The sequence below is a fragment of the Lipotes vexillifer genome, unplaced genomic scaffold (assembly GCF_000442215.2).
Source record: "Lipotes vexillifer unplaced genomic scaffold, Lipotes_vexillifer_v1.1 scaffold1586, whole genome shotgun sequence".
In the NCBI taxonomy this organism is placed as follows: domain Eukaryota; kingdom Metazoa; phylum Chordata; class Mammalia; order Artiodactyla; family Lipotidae; genus Lipotes; species Lipotes vexillifer.
Genome location: NW_006792103.1, coordinates 146,143 through 165,128, shown reverse-complemented (window position 1 = coordinate 165,128; position 18,986 = coordinate 146,143). Strand labels below are relative to the sequence as shown.

The window sequence follows — 18,986 nt, the reverse complement described above, 5'->3', positions numbered from 1 at the left end:
TGTGGATTCTGGTTATCTTTTTTCTCCAGCTCCCCTGATATGATTGCTTTGTTGATATAAAGTCAGACCATTGCAATGGAAATTGAAATAAGCCAGTAATATTAATATCCTCCCTCACCTATCAGAGTTTTTATCAAATGACAAAGCAAGCCGAATGCAGTTTTACAACTCCCAAATCCGTCCAATAGAGGATGCTAAACAGTGACAAAATGGGAATTGACTGGTGACAGGTGAGAGAAAGAGATCAAGAGGTTTGGATACAAAACACAAAATGGGTAAATGTCCGAAGAAAAAACAAAAGTTAATGGAATAGGGGACTTCCGTGGTGGTGCAATGGTTAAGAATTCACCTGCCAATGCAGGGGACAAGGGTTCAAACCCTGGTCTGGGAAGATCCCACATGCCACAGAGCAACTAATCTCGTGCGTCACAACTACTGAGCCTGCGCTCTAGAGCCCGTGCTCTGCAACAAGAGAAGCCACCACAATGAGAAGCCCGCGCACCACAACACGGAGTAGCCCCTGTTCGCCACAGCTACAGAAAGCCGGTGTGCATCAATAGACCCAACGCAGCCAAAAATTAATTAATTAATTAACTTTTTAAAAAGTTAATGAATAATTCACTGTCAATTATGGCATAAAAGTTAGTGGTCATAGGACTTGCTACCCACTGTGTAGAATTTAAGTCTAGGCAAACTCCCTTCCCACGTTCCTTAACATGATTTGAAAATAACCCTTTGGCAACATTAATAATACTTTTGCAGTATTATCAGAATCATCAGAATTACAGAATTATCAGTGTTGTCAGAAACATCCTCTTACCACTTTCCCTTCTAACTCTTGGCTAGATTAATGATTCCTATTTTTATGGACACTGCCCCCCCCCATTTATTTATGGATTCTATGGAAAGCATGTTTGAAATTTATAGGTGACCCAGAGCTGGAAGAGATAGCTCAAGTTGTCTGCACTAAAGCCAGATGGAAAAGATCAGCTTTGCAGCAGTTTCTGAGAAGACGATCAGGGAGGAAAGATCTGGGGGTGAGGGGAGCAGGGCAGAATTAGCCACTCGCTAAGTGAAAACCAAAGAATTGTTACACAGAGGAAAGCCATCGGACACTGAATAATGAGAGAGAATAAAAAGTCTCACTTATTCATTAAACAGATATAAAAGTCTACTAACCCCATCCATATACAAATTTCCTTTGGATCTTAAATTCACCGATTAGATGCTGCCACTAGTTGTGTGTGACTCCCATACCAGAGGTGATAAGAAATACCCTGGAGCTTGACCTCCTCAGGGTTTCATTGTGAAATCTCTTCATCAGGTAACTGGAGTCTTTGGCATGGACCTTAATTTTTAAGTGATCGCTCCCTCGAGCATCACAGGAAATTTGTACTCATGTCCTAGTCCTTTCTACCACTTGCATTTAGGTAGCATTCTTCTGAGAGCCAGGTCACATCCTCAGCATCTGCTTGATATGTCTCCAGGAGCTTCAGCTTCTTGGTAATCCTTTATTAAGTGTCTGATGACATGTCAAGGTTGTGTTTGGAATGTTAGATTCTTGGGCTATCTCCTAGTCCCCTTGCCTCCCCAGCCCATATTCATGCACATAGACAAAGGCAAAGTCCTGAATTTCTGCTCTGATTATAATTATATGGCTCCATATTTCACGATTATCAAGGCCAGGATGATGTGGCTACTATAAACAAAGGTAATCTTAGTAGCATTATAGCCACTATAAGAAACAAATCCATTGACAGACATACACTGTCTCGCATGCTGAAGAACTTGCTGGAGTACTGTATTCTCTTCTAGGCAACATGTTTAAGAGGAACATTGGCAAATACAGCACAGGAATGTTTCTAAGTAGAATGAGCATGAGTGTAAGGGGGTTTAGAAACCATCTCAAAGAAGGAACAGTTGAAAAACTCAGAGCATGGTGGCTTAAGAGGAGACAAGATGAAAAAGTCTGAAGGGCTGTCACAAAAGGGAGAGAAGAGCCTTGGTCTATTGCACTAATAGGGTGGTGTAAACTTCTGTGAGAGTCACTGCTAGGTTCCAGGAAGTGTGAAGAGTGGAAGTGATCATTGAGGATGTTGCTTGCGTTGCAACAGACATCCCCGTGTCCTGGCTGTGGGTAGGCAGGAACAGAGGTGCTGTCAGAACGTGCAGTGGGGGAATTCCCTGGTGGTCCAGTGGATGGGACTCCTAGCTTTCACTGGTGAGGGCCCGGGTTCAATCGCTGGTCAGGAACTAAAATCCCACAAGCCTTGTAGTGGTAAAAAAAAAAAAAAAAAGTACGTGCAGTGGTACCTCTGTGAGGCCTCCTATTTGGGGATGGTTCGCGTAGGGCAATTTCAGTTGATTCTGGAAGACCAAGACTACATTCCGGAAATAGGCATGTGGACAAAGCATCCCCCTACCCCCCAACCTCTCCACCAAATTAGGCTTTCAGAACTGTCTAGCTAGAGACCCAGCCCTTACTTCTTCTGGTCTATTTCCTTTACCTTTCCACTCTATTTTTAAAGTATAGGACTTTATTAGACTGCGGTTTTGAAACTCACCTACATTTTAAAAGCCATTCCTTTCCAGTTCAAGGACAGATAGACTTTGGATTTCAGGACACATGCTGGGCAATACAGTTAAAAATTTGGCTCAACAATGAGAAAACAAATACCCCTATCAAAAAATGGGCAAAAGACCTGAGCAGATACCTCAGCAAAGAAGATTTATAGATAACAAATGAGTGTATGAAGAGATATTCACATCATATGTCATCAGAGAATTGCAAATTAAAACAACAGTAAGGTACCACTACATACCTATTAGAATGGTCAAAATCCAGAACACTGACAACACCGAATGTGGAGCAATAGGAACTCTCATTCATTGCTGATGGGAATGCAAAACAGTACAGTCACTTTGGAAGACAATGTGGTTGTTTCTTACAAAACTAAACATATTCTTACCACATGAGCCAGCAATTATGCTCTTTTGTGTTTACATGAGTTTAAATGAGGTGAAAACTTACGTCCACACAAAAACCTGCACATAGATATTTATAGCAGCTTTATTCATAATTTCCAAACCTTAGAAGCAGCCAAAATGCTCTTCAGTACGTGATTCCAAGTAAAGGACATTCTAGAAAAGGCAAAACTATGGAAACAGTAAAAAAGATCAGTGGTTTCCAGGAGTGGCAAGGTCAGAGGAGGAGGGAAGGATGAATAGGCAGGGCACAGAGGATATGGTGGGCAGTGAAATTATTCTGTATGATACTATAATGATGGACACATGACATTATTTATTTGTCAAAACCCACAGAATATACAACACCAAGAGTGAACCCTAATATGAAGTGTGGATTTGGGGCGACAATGGTGCACCCATTTAGGTTCTCCTATTGTAACAGATGTACCAATCTGGTGAGTGATGGTGATAACGGGAAAGCCTATGCATGCGTTGGGCAGGCGGCATATGGGAAACCTCTATACCTTCTGTTCAACTTTGCTGTGAACTTAAAACTGCTCTCAAAAAAAGTCTGTTGTTTTGTGTTTTTCTTTAATTGGGTATGATTGTGTAGAATAGTATCGTGTTGAATAAGGTCCCCATGAATTTATGGCTCTGGGTCATTTTTTGAACAAAGTCTTCCTAGAATTGCCATTTCCCCCTTTGTAGAAATCACTTTGAATGTGCAAAGCAGATCTGTATAGAGTGGCATTTCTCTAAGTATGTACAAAACAGTACAGGAACTCAGGGCATAGCCAAAAGCTTTAAACCTGTCATCTAAAGGTTCTGTATCTGTTTCATTTTTTCTCATCAGGCCTCAGACTGGGAAAAGCTTTCAGCTTACCAGTTATTATTCTGCTCTGCCATCATTCCCCCATGTTTATAGCAGAATTTTCAAGCATTTCACACTGAAGGTTGAAGTCCCTGAAGGCATAAACCACATTTCCTCAGCCAGCTGGTTACTGCTGCCTTCCCTGCTGACTCCTGACCATCAGTGATCCCCAGATGTGCCCACTCTGCACAAACCCTACCATGTCCTCTTACTTTGCAACTCATTTTGCAGTACAAACAAGCTCAAATTCAGTCGTATTGAGTGAAATGATGTAACTCTAGTTGAGATCATCAGAGGTCTGATATATACATTCTTATAATATTTCAATAAACATTTATTGAGCATCATTTGTGTGATAGACACTTTGTGTTGAGCGTTATGTATCACCCCCAAGGAGCTGATTCTTATATCAGTTAAGATGCTTTCAGCAGCAGGTAACAGAAAATTGTGTGGCGTAAACAATAAGGAAATTTCTTTTCTCTATTGACATGAAGTTCAGAGGGAAGGCTGTTCCATGTGACTCAACACATGATCAAGGATTCGGATTTTTTCCATTTTTCTGTTCTGCTACTCTTCGGGTTTTGGCTTTGTCCTCACGTCATCACCCACCCCAGGGGGAGAGTCAGTCCAAGTGTCCCTGCTGCATGCAACAATGTGGAGAGGAAGAAAAGGACCATCTCTCACGATGTCTCCTTTTTAGGAGGAAGAGAATCTTTCCCAGCAGCCCCCAGCCCTTTTACATCTCATTGGCCAGAAGGGGGTCACAAACTCAACCCTAAAATAATCCTTAACTAGGGAAAGGTGATAACCACAATAGACTTCAGCAAATCAAGAAGACTCTCCACGTAGAACAGAATTGCTACGTGAGTCAACTGGGGTAGTTGGTAATGAAAACAGATGGGGGAATGAATGTTGAGTTGGTAACCAACAGCTTCTGGTTGAGGACACAGGTATATATAACAGGATGCTAAAGATGACTGTCCCCTTTTCCTCAGAACTTTGGATGAAGCCCGAGTAGAGGACACATCCCCGCACATTCTACGGGGAGATGCTAGAAATGCCTGTAGTACAACACTTGACCCCTCAGCGCGCCTAGCCTCATACTCACCCCCTTCAGACTATGTACCCTTTGTGTACTCATGGCTCTGGCTGCCTTTGCTCAGCATATTTTTGAGACCCATCTATTATTACAAAATCAGTAGTTTGTTTCTTCTTATCACTGAGCAAAATTCCATGGTTTGTTTATCCATTTATCAGAGATTATACCCCATCAGCATTTACAGTTTAGGATGAGTGAGTGAGTGCATCAGCTCCTTTCCAGAGAGCAGGATTTGGCCCCAGGGGCTAGAGCTCTGGCGTGTTCCCACTGCAGAGGGATGACCCCCAAGACCAGGAATGTGCTGAGAGCAGACAACACTGTGCCAGCGAGCTGCTTCCACTGGTGGAGAGAGACCAGATGCGAGTCCCAGGGAACTCCTGGGGATTCCCTAAGAAGGTGAGAAAGTAGATTTCCCTCTCCTTATAACTTGTCACCAGGGCTCATTTTGTTCTGAGATTTTTGGACTTTGCATCAGGAGCAAGAATCCAAGTTATACCATGGGCTGCTGCAATGGAATTTTTCCCCTGCTGCCTGACAGAGTCCTGGAAAACAGAAGGCAGAGGGAGACAGGGAGGTTCCCCTACCGTCTCAACCCAGCAGGATACATTATTAGCAAACTCTTGGCCTTGAAGTTAGGAGTCAAGTCCAGTATATCTATTTCAATTCCAATTTTCTGTTGGTGTTACAGTAATCCTAGACCTCAGCACATCCAGAGCTATGAGCTAAACATTTAATTCCTTAGTATATTTAACTCATGTGGTTATGAGTCACTGTTAATACATTCAACAGATATGCTGGTCTCCAAGCTGAATATACAAAGTCAGGGTTTTAACTGTTTTTCTTAGTGATTTACTCATGTCTGCATACCAGCCATCCAGCTTGGCTGATCAAAGCCATCTTGAAATATTTAACTTAGAATTCAGTATAGGACTAAAACACGTCAACTATTTCTAAGATCTCTATCCAGAGACACAGATCACTCATCAAAGTCAAGTTCCAAACCAAGTTACAGTAGGAAGTAAAATCAACTATGTATTTTATACATTAATATTAAACATGGAATAAATGAAAATTTACATCATGTAGGAAAGTTTTATGCATATAGAAACAAGCATATTGTGTCTTTTACAAAATTGAAAAAAAAAAGGAATATTTATCTGGTGAGCAATAATTTTCTTTCTTTCTTTTGGCCACACCACGCAGCTTGTGGGACATCTTAGTTCCCTGACCAGGGATCGAACCCGGGCCCCCGGCGGTGGAAGCTCGGAGTCCTAACCACCGGTCTGCCGGGGAATTCCAGGACTGAAGCCTTAATCTGTTTCCGTCTCCAGACAGCCGGTGTCAGAACTGAATTAATTGCTTGGTGGTGTGGAAAATACACCCACGTTGGAACAGATTTTCTATAACCTGCTTTTTTTTTTTCACCAGTGATACTTCCTGGACTTCTTTTCCTATGAATATTTAGAGTTACTCCGTGTTTTTTTTTTTTTTTTTTAAGGGATATTACGGAACATAGTTTTTTTTTTTTTTATTTGTTTTTAACAAACTGTGTTGGGTCTTCGTTGCTTCGCCCAGTCTTTCTCTAGTTGCCGCGAGCGGGGGCTACTGTTCGTTGCGGTGCGTGGGCTTCTCATTACAGTGGCTTCGCTTATTGCAGAGCATGGGCCCTAGGCATGCAGGCTTCAGTAGTTGTGGTGCGTGGGCTCAGTAGTTGTGGCTCGTGGGCTCAGTAGTCGTGGCTCATGGGCTCTAGAGTGCAGGCTCAGCAGTTATGGTGCACGGGCTTAGTTGTTCTGCAGCATGTAGGATCTTCCCGGATGAGGGCTCAAACCTGTGTCCCCTGCATTGGCAGGCGGATTCTTAACCACTGTGCCACCAGGGAAGCCCCCTCCTTGTTCTTTATAATATTTTCACAGTATTCCATTCAATGGAATGAATTATATAACTAGTTGCATATTTGTAGACACTTAAGTTTCTGTTATAAATGATGCATCAATTAATATCATTGAATAATATTCTAGTATAAAGCTTATCCCTATCTGAATTTACCTTGATGGTTTATTCAGTTACTTGCTTATAGTCTGACACCCCCTGGGATATGAGCCCCATGAAAGCAGGGGCTTTTCTCTTGTTCCTCATTATATTGCTAGTACCCAGGAGAGTTAATATTATTTGTTGTTATTACTGGGAGCACTTGGACATTTCTAGATCCCTTCCACGAGGCATGAAAGCCGAGGGGAACGTGGTGGGAGGTGGCTACCTCTGCTCTCTCCCTGCCTAGTTCCCTCACTTAGCCACTTAGAACTCTTTTCTGCCTAAGCAGTGCCCTTTTGGAGATTTGCTTCTCTGAAACCTTCGAAGTTTCCAGTCTGAAAATTAGGAACCAGTTCAGGTCTCTGGAATTCCACCCCCTGCCCAGCTCCTTTCCTTTTTACAACTTATCTGGCTGCATGGGGTAGGTGGGGAGCCAGGACACATTCAGTCACTCACATCCCTAGACCCCTTTGCTCTTGATGGAATCCAATGGATTATTTCCCATCTGTGTATCTTCTTTGGTGACGTGTCTATTACGGTCTTTTGCCCATTTTGTAAATTGGGTTGTTTGTTCTTTTATTTTGAGTGTTAAGGGTTCTTTATATATTTCGGATAACAGTCTTTTATCAGATGTATCTTTTGCAAATATTTTCTCCTAGTCTGTGGCTTGTCTTCTAATTCTCTTGACTGTCTTTCATGGGGCAGAAATTTTTAATTTTAATGAAATCCAGCATATTAGTTATTTCTTTCATGGATCATGCCTTTAGGGTTATTTCTAAGTCATCTCCAAACCCAAGGTCATCTAGGTTTTCTCCTATGTTATCTTTTAGGACTTTTTTGTGTTTTACATTTAGGTCTATGATCCATTTTCATTTTTGTGAAGGGCATAAGTTCTATGTCTAGGCTCTTTTTTTTTTTTTTTCCACGTGGATATCCAGCTGTTCCAACACCATTTGTTGAAGTGTGTGAATTTTTTCAATCTTTACTTTGCCCTATAGCCAACGCTGATGAGCAACACAGGGTTTCAAGAAAGCAAAACCTGTCTTTTTCGGTTTGATTTACCAAAATCTCTATGGCTTGTCTGAGTGGTTCCTCGTTTAGTTTTACCACCTTAATTTTCAAGACTGCATGCTAAATTTTTGTCTTTGGAGGCCTCTAATAAATGATACCTCCATCTGAAAGCAATTGAGAGATTGATACAGAAGTCAGACAGATGAAGATAAAAATCCTACTTTTGTTGACATTAAACACCTACTGGAGAATGTGGCTTATTGTGAGAGGCACGTGGGCTCACGTGTGCTCCTTGCCTCCTGACCCTCCAAAGTTTAGACCTCAGAACAGGTCACCCAAGGGAAAACTGGAGCTTCCAGAACAGACTCATTTGCCTGAGTGTGCATGATGGAGGCTTGATGTGGGGTTTTCTCAGAGGTTCTCAAGCTTACACCCACTCCCATCACCCTCCAAACACCCCCCACATTTAATATTTATCCATTTTAAACTGGAATGCCAAGAGCACCCTTTGCTTTCCTTCATGAATAGGCTTTTACAACCAGGCAATGATCCTGTTTCCAAATCCAAAGTGATATGGAATAAGTGTCTTAGCAAAATATTTAAAAAAACAAAGTTGTATTGTTGTCATGGACCCCTGTTCTTTGTATGAGACACATAATGTTAACTGCTTGGTGTATCTGGAGTCCCATTCCAGGAGGAGTTTGCCTGCAGCCTGGGGTCCGGACAATGGCTGCCTTTGGGACCTCACCTCCACCGCCTGGAAATGCTAAGGAGGGACTGTAGCACCTGCCTCTCGGGAGGAACACAATCCAACTTGGACACCAGCCTCTAGTTTTGCAGAAACCATAAAATTGAACCAAAACATACAAACAAAATAGCTACTGGGAGTTCCTGAGTTCAGGTTTACAGTGTGTGTGTAATCTTGCCAAAATATAACTTACCTTTTCTTCTTGGCTTGTTTCTGGAGCTGAATGGCAGGCCCAGCAGTGGGAGGCTCTCATGGCCCACAGCTGGGCCTTGTCTTTGGCTGATATATATAGTACCTCTATTGGCACATTTAGTGAATCTTTGGTTTAAGTGTCAGGTGGTTAAGAAGGTTATTTTTGCTCCTGGCAAACATGTTAAGAGGAGAAGTTGACTCACCTGGTCTGGAGGAAAAAGACCATGTCAATTGCTAAAATCAAGACCTAATCCCTTAGCAATTTAGGCAGCAGGAAGGTACAGACAAGAAACTTATTCCCTTCACAGTCCAGCCTAAATCTGGAACTACTGAGCCAGCTGGGAACGGTTGATCAAAACTAGGCGGTCCCAAGAGGACCCAGCGAGGCTGCTAGGACACAGCCAGCCATAAACAGCCAACTTCTTTCTCAGATCCGTGGGCCCCAATCTCTCAGCCCAGGACTCAGGAGACTGGGCCAACTGCATGGCTCTAAGGGGTGGGTGACTACACGGGGGGAGTCGCTAGAGAAAAGCAAGGGTCTGCCTTCTTCAGAAAGCCACAAACGCCTTAGACTCTCCCTGACTTTCAGATTCCAGACTCTGGCATTCACTTTTGACCAGCTTCTCAACCTGAAATTCATGAACACAGAAACAAGTTGTATGTTGAATTACCCACTGCTGGAGCACTTGAGGTGGTGGTGGTCTGTGTGTAGGGGGGTGGGAGGGTGGAGGGGTGGTGGATAGAAAGGATTTGCCATTGTGGTTGTTCAGCTGAATTCAGCCTACTGCATCCTCTCTTCCTTCCCTCGTGTCCCCCCGTATCACACTCTGTGGGGCTGGTCCTCTGGTCCTCTGTCTCCCAGTGCTGGATCAAGTCAGCAGGCCTAAGCTTTATTTGTGGGGATGGAAGTAGAGTCTGGGGAAGGGACATTCTCAAAGCCCGTATGCTGATTGCCACCTAAAGTTGTTTCGGGGGCAGAGAAAAGCACAGGAGGGAGGAAGCAAAGGGAGTTTGAACTGGATGAGCTGGTGGCCTTTCCAGATCTCACTGGTGTGGGCTGCTGCCCCTCCCTGGCCTGTAGGTGTGCACATCAGTGATGCAAGGACGCTTGAAGCCAGATGTGGGTGGACCCACTGTGTCGCCATTAGCTAGACATGTGCTTAGTAGATCTTCTATTAAAAAATTAATTCTTAATTATGCCATGTGATATATTAATAGATCTTCCTTATAAAAATTTAAACATTACAGATCAGGCTAAAGGCCGCTTTGATCATCACCTATGATGCTGGTCCCCTCCACAGAGATAACCCACGTTACCACATTTTCCAGAGTCCCTGCTTATGTAACTAGAGAAAACATACAGCATTATTCTGCGGCCTGGGGGGTTGTTCACATACGTGCTGTTACCCTGTAAGTATAGTTTTGCCACTTGCTTTTTTGTGCTGAGCAATATTTTGGAAGGCTTCCATGTCAGTGCCTTTAGATTTCATGCTAATTCTTTAGATGTTCTTACCTCTTGCATGTGTGAAGTCAGCTCCTTCTGTCACTCTCTATGCTTGCTGAATGGAAGGGACATCATCTTACACTGTCTTTGGTCTTTTCAGGGTGTCCAGGGTATCCAGACTCTGCCCTGCCTCCAAAGTCCCCAAGGCACCCTGCCCCTGAGACAGGCTAAGACCTGGGACCCTTTGCTGAAGTGCTTGCACTTGGAGAAACGTCTCTTTGAGCCACGGAATACAAAGAAACTAGAAGGCAGGGGTCCCCAACAATTCTGGCACCAGGGACCAGTTTTGCGGAAGACAATTTTTCCACGGGGGCAGTGGGGGGGGGGGATGGTTCAGGCGGTAATGAGAGCGATGGGGAGCCCCGGATGAAGCTTCGCTCACTCACCGCTCACCTCCTGCTGTGCAGCCCGGTTCCTAACAGGCTGCAGACCGGTACCGGTCCACGGCCCCGGGGGTTGGGGAGCCCTGCTTATAAGGGACTGAAAATAATTGCATGCCTGCACAGGTGGGGCAAATTATGAACAGTAAGGTACAAAACAACCAAAACCCAGCTTCCACTCATGAGGTGCCAGGAGCAAAAGCAGGGGCTGCACACGATTCCTGCACACGGCACCACCCAGGGGTGGGCAGACCACCTAAGCCGTCCCTCTGGCCTGACCCACCAGTCCTCCCCCACCCTCCCCCCATTTAAGGGACCAGCCCACCCCGCCTCGGGGGGCAAGCAAGGGCACCTGTTCCTGGTTTTCCCTCGCTCATACTGCAGCGTGAGTCCCAGTAAAGCCTTGCCTGAATTTCTCGTCTGGCCTCTTAGCAATTTCTATTGATTAAGGACTCTGAGAACCCTGGTCGGTAACACCCCAGTTTTGGATGTGCTGCACGCCCCTCTCTTGGTTTTTGCTTTCATAAAGAAAACCTTTGGATCTCTCAGTGTCTGCAGGGCCAGCCTGGAAAGCCCTACCTGGAGTCTCAGAACAGTGACAAAGAGGCAGTGATGACTCAGTTGAGGAAACACAGTCCTCCTGTTTTGTCTTACTGTACTTTTTATTTGCACACAGCCTGCCAACTAGGTCAGCTCTAGAAACACAGTGTGTTATTCTTCACTTGGACTCTGAACTAACAGAGGTGGCAGCTAAGAGGCTGAAAATGCCAGCAAGGGGTTTTGCCAGTGGTCAGCTTGGTTTACAGGCTCTGGAGGTTCCTGTTTTATGAAAGTTTTCATGGGGGCACTGGACTGGCCATTCAGAAGGACTGAAACCACTAGGGAGCTTGTACTTTGCTGGTGACTTTTCCCAGATAAAGTCTGGAGTCTATATATTCAGATTCATATATTTCCTGACCGTGAAACTAATTAGCTCCTAGAATAGGCCCCCAAGGAAATAAACTCACAACTAGACGGATTTGCTTTGGTTCACACTCTGGAAGATAAAATGGAGAAGATATTAAGATATTTTATTTCCTTTTGAGTTTAGGAAAAACTTTTTCTTAATCTCTGTTGATTTCATACCTCTTTTCTCAACATATCCTAAATGTAATAGTATGCAATAGTGTATTTATAAACATAGGTATTAAACGTAGGGTTTAATAAACAATTTGCACTTAGGTATGTTAAAACCCAGTATAGGGACTTCCCCGGTGGTGCAGTGGTTAAGAATCCCCCTGCCAACACAGGGGACACGGGTTCAATCCCTGATCCGGGAGGATCCCACACGCCGTGGAGCAACTAAGCCTGTATGCCGCAACTACTGAGCCTGCGCTCTAGAGCCCACAAGCCACAACTACAGAGCCCGCATGCCACAACTACTGAAGCCTGCGCACCTAGAGCCCGTGCTCCACAACAAGAGAAGCCACCACAATGAGAAGCATGCACACCGCAACAAAGAGTAGCCCCACTCGCCACTAGAGAAAGCCCGCGTACAGCAACAAAGACCCAGTGCAGCCAAAAATAAATAAAATTAATTAATTAATTTTTAAAAACCCCAGTATAAGTGAAACCAAATAAGTAGGAATTATTTAAAATAGGACCACTGTAAATGAAAATGAACTATGGCATGCATTTGGAAGATAGTTTATCTGAAAACATTTCTCCAAGATGTTTCTATGAAAACTTAAGTGGCTTAACCCACTCTCACCCCCTCCTTTTGTGGTGGAGAATTAGAAAATGTACTCAGAACATTTTCCTGGTTTTCCCTTTTTTTCTTCTTGGGATGGAAAATAAAAACCTCCAACTTGCCTGCTAAAATGTATTCAACTAGCAATCATTTTTTCATTTGTTCTCATTTCTAACTAGTGTTTACAGCTTCCAGTTCTGCCTTCTTTTTCTTTTATCACCCTTCTTTCATACTCCTTCCTTTGGTTTCCACTCCTCCGGTTATGTTCACAACAAACTTTACTATGCCATTTTCATTACTGTTTAGCTCTGCGTCCCAATGTCTTTTGATACTTTTGGATTAGCCTTTTAATCCTTTCTTCTCTTTTCTCTTTGTTGATTCATTGCTATTGTGAGTTAATGAAAGTGTGATTCTTCTGCACATGATAAATCCCAGTGGCCACTGTAAAAACCTTTAGCATCTGGAATTTTAAGTCTTTGACCTGCGGTGTGAGCAGTGAGGTATTAAAGATTATGCTTTCCATGCAGCAAAGTAACAGCAGGGCTCCTGTGGTTATTAAAAAATTATATCTTTCATTTCCTGAGAGTACCAGTGTTTAACTGCCTTGGCAGTGTTAAAACTTTCCAGCAGTAGTAACTGGAAACTCTCACCAGTGGTATAGTTCCGAGAAGTAAGGAAACACTAAAACTGTGATTTTGATGATGCGTGGCAATTACAAGCTGTTTTCCGTCCAGTTTTTCAAGGAGAGTGTAGGGCAAGGTTTCTTCTGTACCACGAATAGCCCAGCAGTGATGGATCCCAACGAGGTACTGAGTTTTTTTGAAAGATGGCATTCCATAAAGTTCTGTTGAGGATTTGTGGCTGACTGTCATAAAAAGCAATGAAATGCTGCTTCATCACATCTTTACTGCTGTTGAGTTCAGCTGCACATTGCTCATGCCAAACTTGTCATTGTAAATGTAAACATATTATGTAATTTAGGTTAAAACGTTCTTGGTTAAAAAATGCTATGTAAATTCTTATAAAAATTAATGTCACCAGCTCTGAAATAGCAGGCTCTTTTTGCATCAAAGACTCTTGTTCCGCGAAAAAGAGAAACTGCCCTTTTCTTTTGAATTAGATGATGGTTTTGAAGTTTGTAATTAAACATGAATACTTGAAAAAATTCAAGCTTACTGATTACAAATATTATGCCATGGTTGAGACATCATTTGGAATATAGGTGGATACAGATGAAAATTTTTATCCTAAACAAGTCACTAACATATCAAATCCAGCAGTATATTAAATGATAAATCATGATCAATTACAGTTATTCAAGGCATGAAAGGATGACATTATACATACTAGGAAAAGTACTGACATGTCACATTTGTAGATTGAAATATTGCTGTCCAGTTGCTCATTAAGCCTGTTTCTTCGCCCTCCCAGGCACACACCTAGACCACATTTCTCAACCTCCCTTGCACTTAGGTATGGATCCGTGCCTGAGTTCTGTCAAATGGAATGTTAGCTGAAAATGATGTGAGCCAGTTCCCGTTCCACCCATATTTGTGTGTGTGTGCAGTCGGTTACTCTTTGTCTCTCTGTCTCCACCTGCTGGCTGGGTGCAGAGAATCTGAAGCCCTAACGGATGGCAGTGTCACAACATGGATCCTTGAATAATCACTTGGAAGGCTACCTCAAGGACATTTGCATCTGTTGTGTGAGTGGTAACAGTTTCTTAAGCTACTAAAATTTTGAGGTTTGCTAAAGCAGTTAGCCCCCTTGACTAATACTGATAACAAAAAGGCATTTGATAAAATCCAACACCTACTGCTAATTAAAAAAAATTGTCAAATGGAACAGGATTCTTTATTAACTTGTTAAAAATATCTACCTTATATCAAATGCCAACATCGTTCTTAATGATGGAGTACTATAGGCATTTTCATTAAAATAAACAAGAATGCCTGCTGCTACCACTATTAATGATTACTGGCTTCAACAGGTGAGAAATGAAATTATCATTATTTGAGATGAAAAGATCATCCACCTAGAAAATCCAGGAAAAATCAACTACAAAATTATTAGGGACTAAGGGACTTTAATAAAGTCATCTGTTACAAAATAAAAATTAAACATTCATATATTTTCTATGACCTTTAAAAAGTAAATTATATATCTTCTAATATATATAAAAGAGTCATAAAAACAGGAAGATACTACTTAAAAAGAGATAAAATGCTCTGTGAAATTAAAAAATGATAGCCAAAATCAAAATTCAATAGAAATTTGAAAAGTTTGAGATATTTTCTTAGAAAGAGAACAAAAATTCAGAGATGAACAAAAGGAGAGGAAAGATAAGAAAACTGGAGCATCCATCCAGCTGATGAAAAGGAATTCCAGAGACAAAGAGCAAGCAGAAGGGAGGAACTTATAACATACGTAATTCAAGAATATTCCACTGAATTGAATGACAAAACTAAAGCCCATGCTTTACTCAGATTTTGTTAGTTTTTATCTAATGTACTTTTTCTTTTCTAGGATACGTTACATTTACATCATGTCTCCTTAGGCTCCTCTTGGCTGTCACCGTTTCTCAGACTTTGTTGATCTTGATAGTTTTGAGGAGTACTGGTTTTGAGGAGTATTTTGTAAAATGTCCATCTGCCTAGATTTATATGACTGGACAAGTCATGACTAGAATGAAGTTATAGATTTTGGGGAGGAAGATCACAGAGGTCAAGTGCCATTTTCAGCACACAGTGTGAAGGGTACATACTCTCAACATGACTTACTACTGTTGATATCGACCTTCACCTGGTGGAGGTAGTGTGTGTCAAGTTTCTCTACTGTAACAAATACTCTTCCCCCACCCTGTTCCCATACTGTATTCTTTGGGAGGAAGTCACTATGTGCTGTCCAGACTGAAGGAGTGGAGGGTCTTATACTGCACCTCAAGGGTGGCATATCTTTATAAATCAGTTGGATAAACACCTAGGAGTGTGGCTGCCAGATCATATGGTAAGACCTTATTTAGTTGTGTGAGAAAACGCCCAACTGTTTTTAAAGTGACTATACCATTTTGCATTTCCATCAGCAACGAATGAGCGTTCCTGTTGCTCTGTAACCTCAGCAGAAATTGATGTTGTCAGTTTCTTGGATTTTAACCATTCTAATAGGTGTGTAGCAGTATCTCATTATTGTTTTCTTTGCTATCTTTTTAAGTTATATGAGTTAATGAACCTATGCCTGGTAATTTAGGAGTATCTCTGGATCTTTTTCTCTTGTCTGATGCTTGTGCCAATTCTTGTTCATGTATTGTCTTTTTGCATACCTGACTATGTTTGATTATATGATGGACATTACATTTTAAAAAGTATTCACAGTGTATGTAAAATGACATTTTCTTCCTCCAGAGAAGATTTTCATTTGTTTCTGCCTGGTGCCTGAAGGTACTAGTCATCCAGAACTACAGTATTCTAATTCCAGGGTTAGAGATTTTTCTAGTCCACCCAGATAACAAAGCAGGGTTGCTTTCCATATAGTTCATCTTACTCCTAGATGCATCCCTTTGAGGTCAAAATTCTGACTCCCTTCGCCTTGTCCTCCAAACTTTGAGGCTGTTAATAGCACTGTTAATGTCTCAGGCAGCTTTTCCAAATCATCAAATGCTCCCTAGGCAAAAGAAGCACCAAATGTTGGGCTTGGCAGTATGAATTTCTCTTCTCCCAGATCTTAACCTGGCAATTTCACATGATCTTATTAGGTTTTTCTAATGTTTTCAGGATGATCTTGTTTTATTTCCCACTGTCAGGAGTGAAAGCAGGGTCCTGGGTTCCCTTTGCTTTACCCCATATCCCAGGTCTAAAACTGGCTTAAAAAAGTTATGACAAATATAGCTCTATAATTATATTTTGGGAAGAAACTGTGACAAAGAGAAAATAACACAAGTCCTATCTTCTCCTCTAGTTAAAAAGAAGCTACTGGTAGGGCTTCCCTGGTGGCACAGTGGTTGAGAGTCCACCTGCCGATGCAGGGACACGGGTTCGTGCCCCGGTCCGGGAAGAACCCACATGCCGCGGAGTGGCTGGGCCTGTGAGCCATGGCCGCTGAGCCTGCGCGTCCGGAGCCTGTGCTCCGCAACGGGAGAGGCCACAACAGTGAGAGGCCCGCATGCCGCAAAAAAAAAAAGAAGAAGCTACTGGCTTATTAGTCATGGAGCCACTGATCTGAACAATTATACCACTTCCTGGGCCAGAACCACTGTGCATAACCACAGAATACTCCACAATCTCATATACAGAGAAAATTTTATTACTGAAAAGGTCACACAAAGTTTTTGTATACAAAGTTAAAAAATGTGGAAAAGTTAATATTTACAACCTTTTTCATACAGTACATGATAATTTTCTTTTTAAGATTTAACAGAATGTTAAATAGAGAAAAAAAACAAAAGTATAAGGAAACCTTGTTCAAGGAATAATAGTCATTGGAAACAAAATTAAGAAAATTCTTTAATATTTCAAAGTATGTTATATGAAATACATTTTATTCTGTTTATCAGGACTACACTTTTTTCCATTTGTTTGGCACTAACACTGCTAGCACATTTCTGAATGTTCAGCAAAATCCTATTTAGCTGCAGAGATGAATTCTACATGATGTCTGAGAAAGATACTGCACAAATGCAAAGGGTCTGTAGTATTCTAAATGTTAAAAAACAAAAGTTAAAACAAAAGTATAAGCAACTGTAAATGGTCATACAAACATAATCTTGGGTGGTCATGATATATTAAAAAAAGGAAATCAATTGCACTTGGCTTAATTTATAAAGGAGTAACATTTTATCTACTAATCCTTCAGGACATTTTATTTTAAAAAATCAGAAGGATCAGCCAGCAGCATAATATTATCAACAGTGGACACTCAGTAAGCACCTTATTTCAGCTGCATAATAGATCTGTGAAATTCCTAAACCAACTAGACTTTATAAAATTCACATATTGAAGATGATAAGGTAGAGTAAATGGATTATTTTAGTTGAATTCCCATTATAATATCTTTTGGTTTATCAACTATTTTTTATACTATAAAAGAACACTATTTTTCAATTTTCTTAGAAATTCAGTGTAAAAGCTACCAAAGCAGTGCTAAAATAAGGTACTGGAATAACGTAATAAAAATATTTGAAAAGACTTTCCAGGATTTCTAAAAAAAGCTCAAAACATATAAACTTGTTTTCAAATATATAAAAAAAAGATACAAAGGTAAGTTTTAAATACTTCAGCAAAGAAAAATCTTGATTTTATACCATAAAAGTGAAATAGCATAGTACAACTTAAAATACTTTTAACAAGAGTAGAATCTTCATAAATAGAAAAGGAAGGTTCCTCTAATACTCCCTCCTCCCACACAACTTAAAAAATATCATTAACCTGCACATTTCCGTTTTGGGGGTATACTGTTGTCAATTAACCTCTATGTGTAATGAATCATATTCTCAGAATCTATTGTTTCCAGTGTAACAGGAGGCAATGTAGCTTTAAGTGCAGAAGAAGAATATAACAGTGATTCTTATAAGACAGCGTACTGTCACCTCCAGTGTAACAGGAATTCACTTCTTAGTAACGCGATGATCTGGTTCTCAAGTATCTGAGTGACCACCAGTGCCCTGCTCTTTTCCAACTCCTGACGCTGAGTGAACAAGCAGTGATGTGGAGCCTTTGAGGCTGCTTGGCTCTGAAGACCTGGGAACATGCAAGCTGTTGCTCTGCACTGGGCCAGTTTCAGTGACATCAGTCTTTGGAGTTGCCCTAGGTAAAAGAACAAAAGCTGATGTACATACACACCAAAGCACAAATGTGATGCCAGTTGTCCTCATAATTGCTGTTTCTCTTTCCATGAGTATCCACTTTTATCAGAAATAATTAACTCTTTATGTATACTCTTAACTCCTCAAAGTACAAATAATTTATTTTCAAATACAATTTTTGCTAACTTCAGAAACTTCATCAAGCACCACCCATGTATGGGCTGAGCATGGTGTCTCATGGGGAATAAGACAGTTTGATTCCTGCCTTCAGTTTAGCAAATTTTTTATTGATTTCCTACCATGGATTGGACACTGTGTAAGAGGTTGGGAGCACAAAGATGAGTCCGACCTCAGCTCTGCCTTCGAGGAGTTTACAAATCTAGTGAAAGATAAAGGCATGTATCTAATCATACATAATCCAGTATGCAAAAGCTGTTGGAGGTACATTTGGCCTATTTGGGAGGAGATGAGGTAAGACAACCTTGAGACCTTAAAGTAGTCAGCTGTCAATATTATGGCTAATTAGATATTTACCTGTGTTTGGATCACCTATGACCATTTGGAAAAATTAATTAAAGATAATGTCAATGCCCTTTCATGTTCAGAAAATAAAAACATTTTATAATCATCTTCATATAAAATTACAAATAACTT

At 41.3% G+C, this 18,986-nt stretch overlaps 1 protein-coding gene across 3 annotated transcripts in view; it reads right to left on the bottom strand.

Moving 5' to 3' along the window:
• Positions 1-17,174: 17,174 nt before the first annotated feature.
• FZD6 (frizzled class receptor 6) overlaps positions 17,175-18,986 on the bottom strand; it is a 38,851-nt gene continuing 37,039 nt past the window's right edge. Inside the window, exon 7 of one of the 3 annotated variants that reach the window (XM_007465309.1) lies at positions 17,175-18,333. In XM_007465309.1, coding sequence (XP_007465371.1) covers positions 18,165-18,333 — 169 coding nt within the window. In that variant the 3' untranslated portion in view covers positions 17,175-18,164. The remainder of the gene's footprint in view (positions 18,334-18,986) is intronic. The other 2 variants (XM_007465310.1, XM_007465311.1) reach the window with 2 other exon arrangements.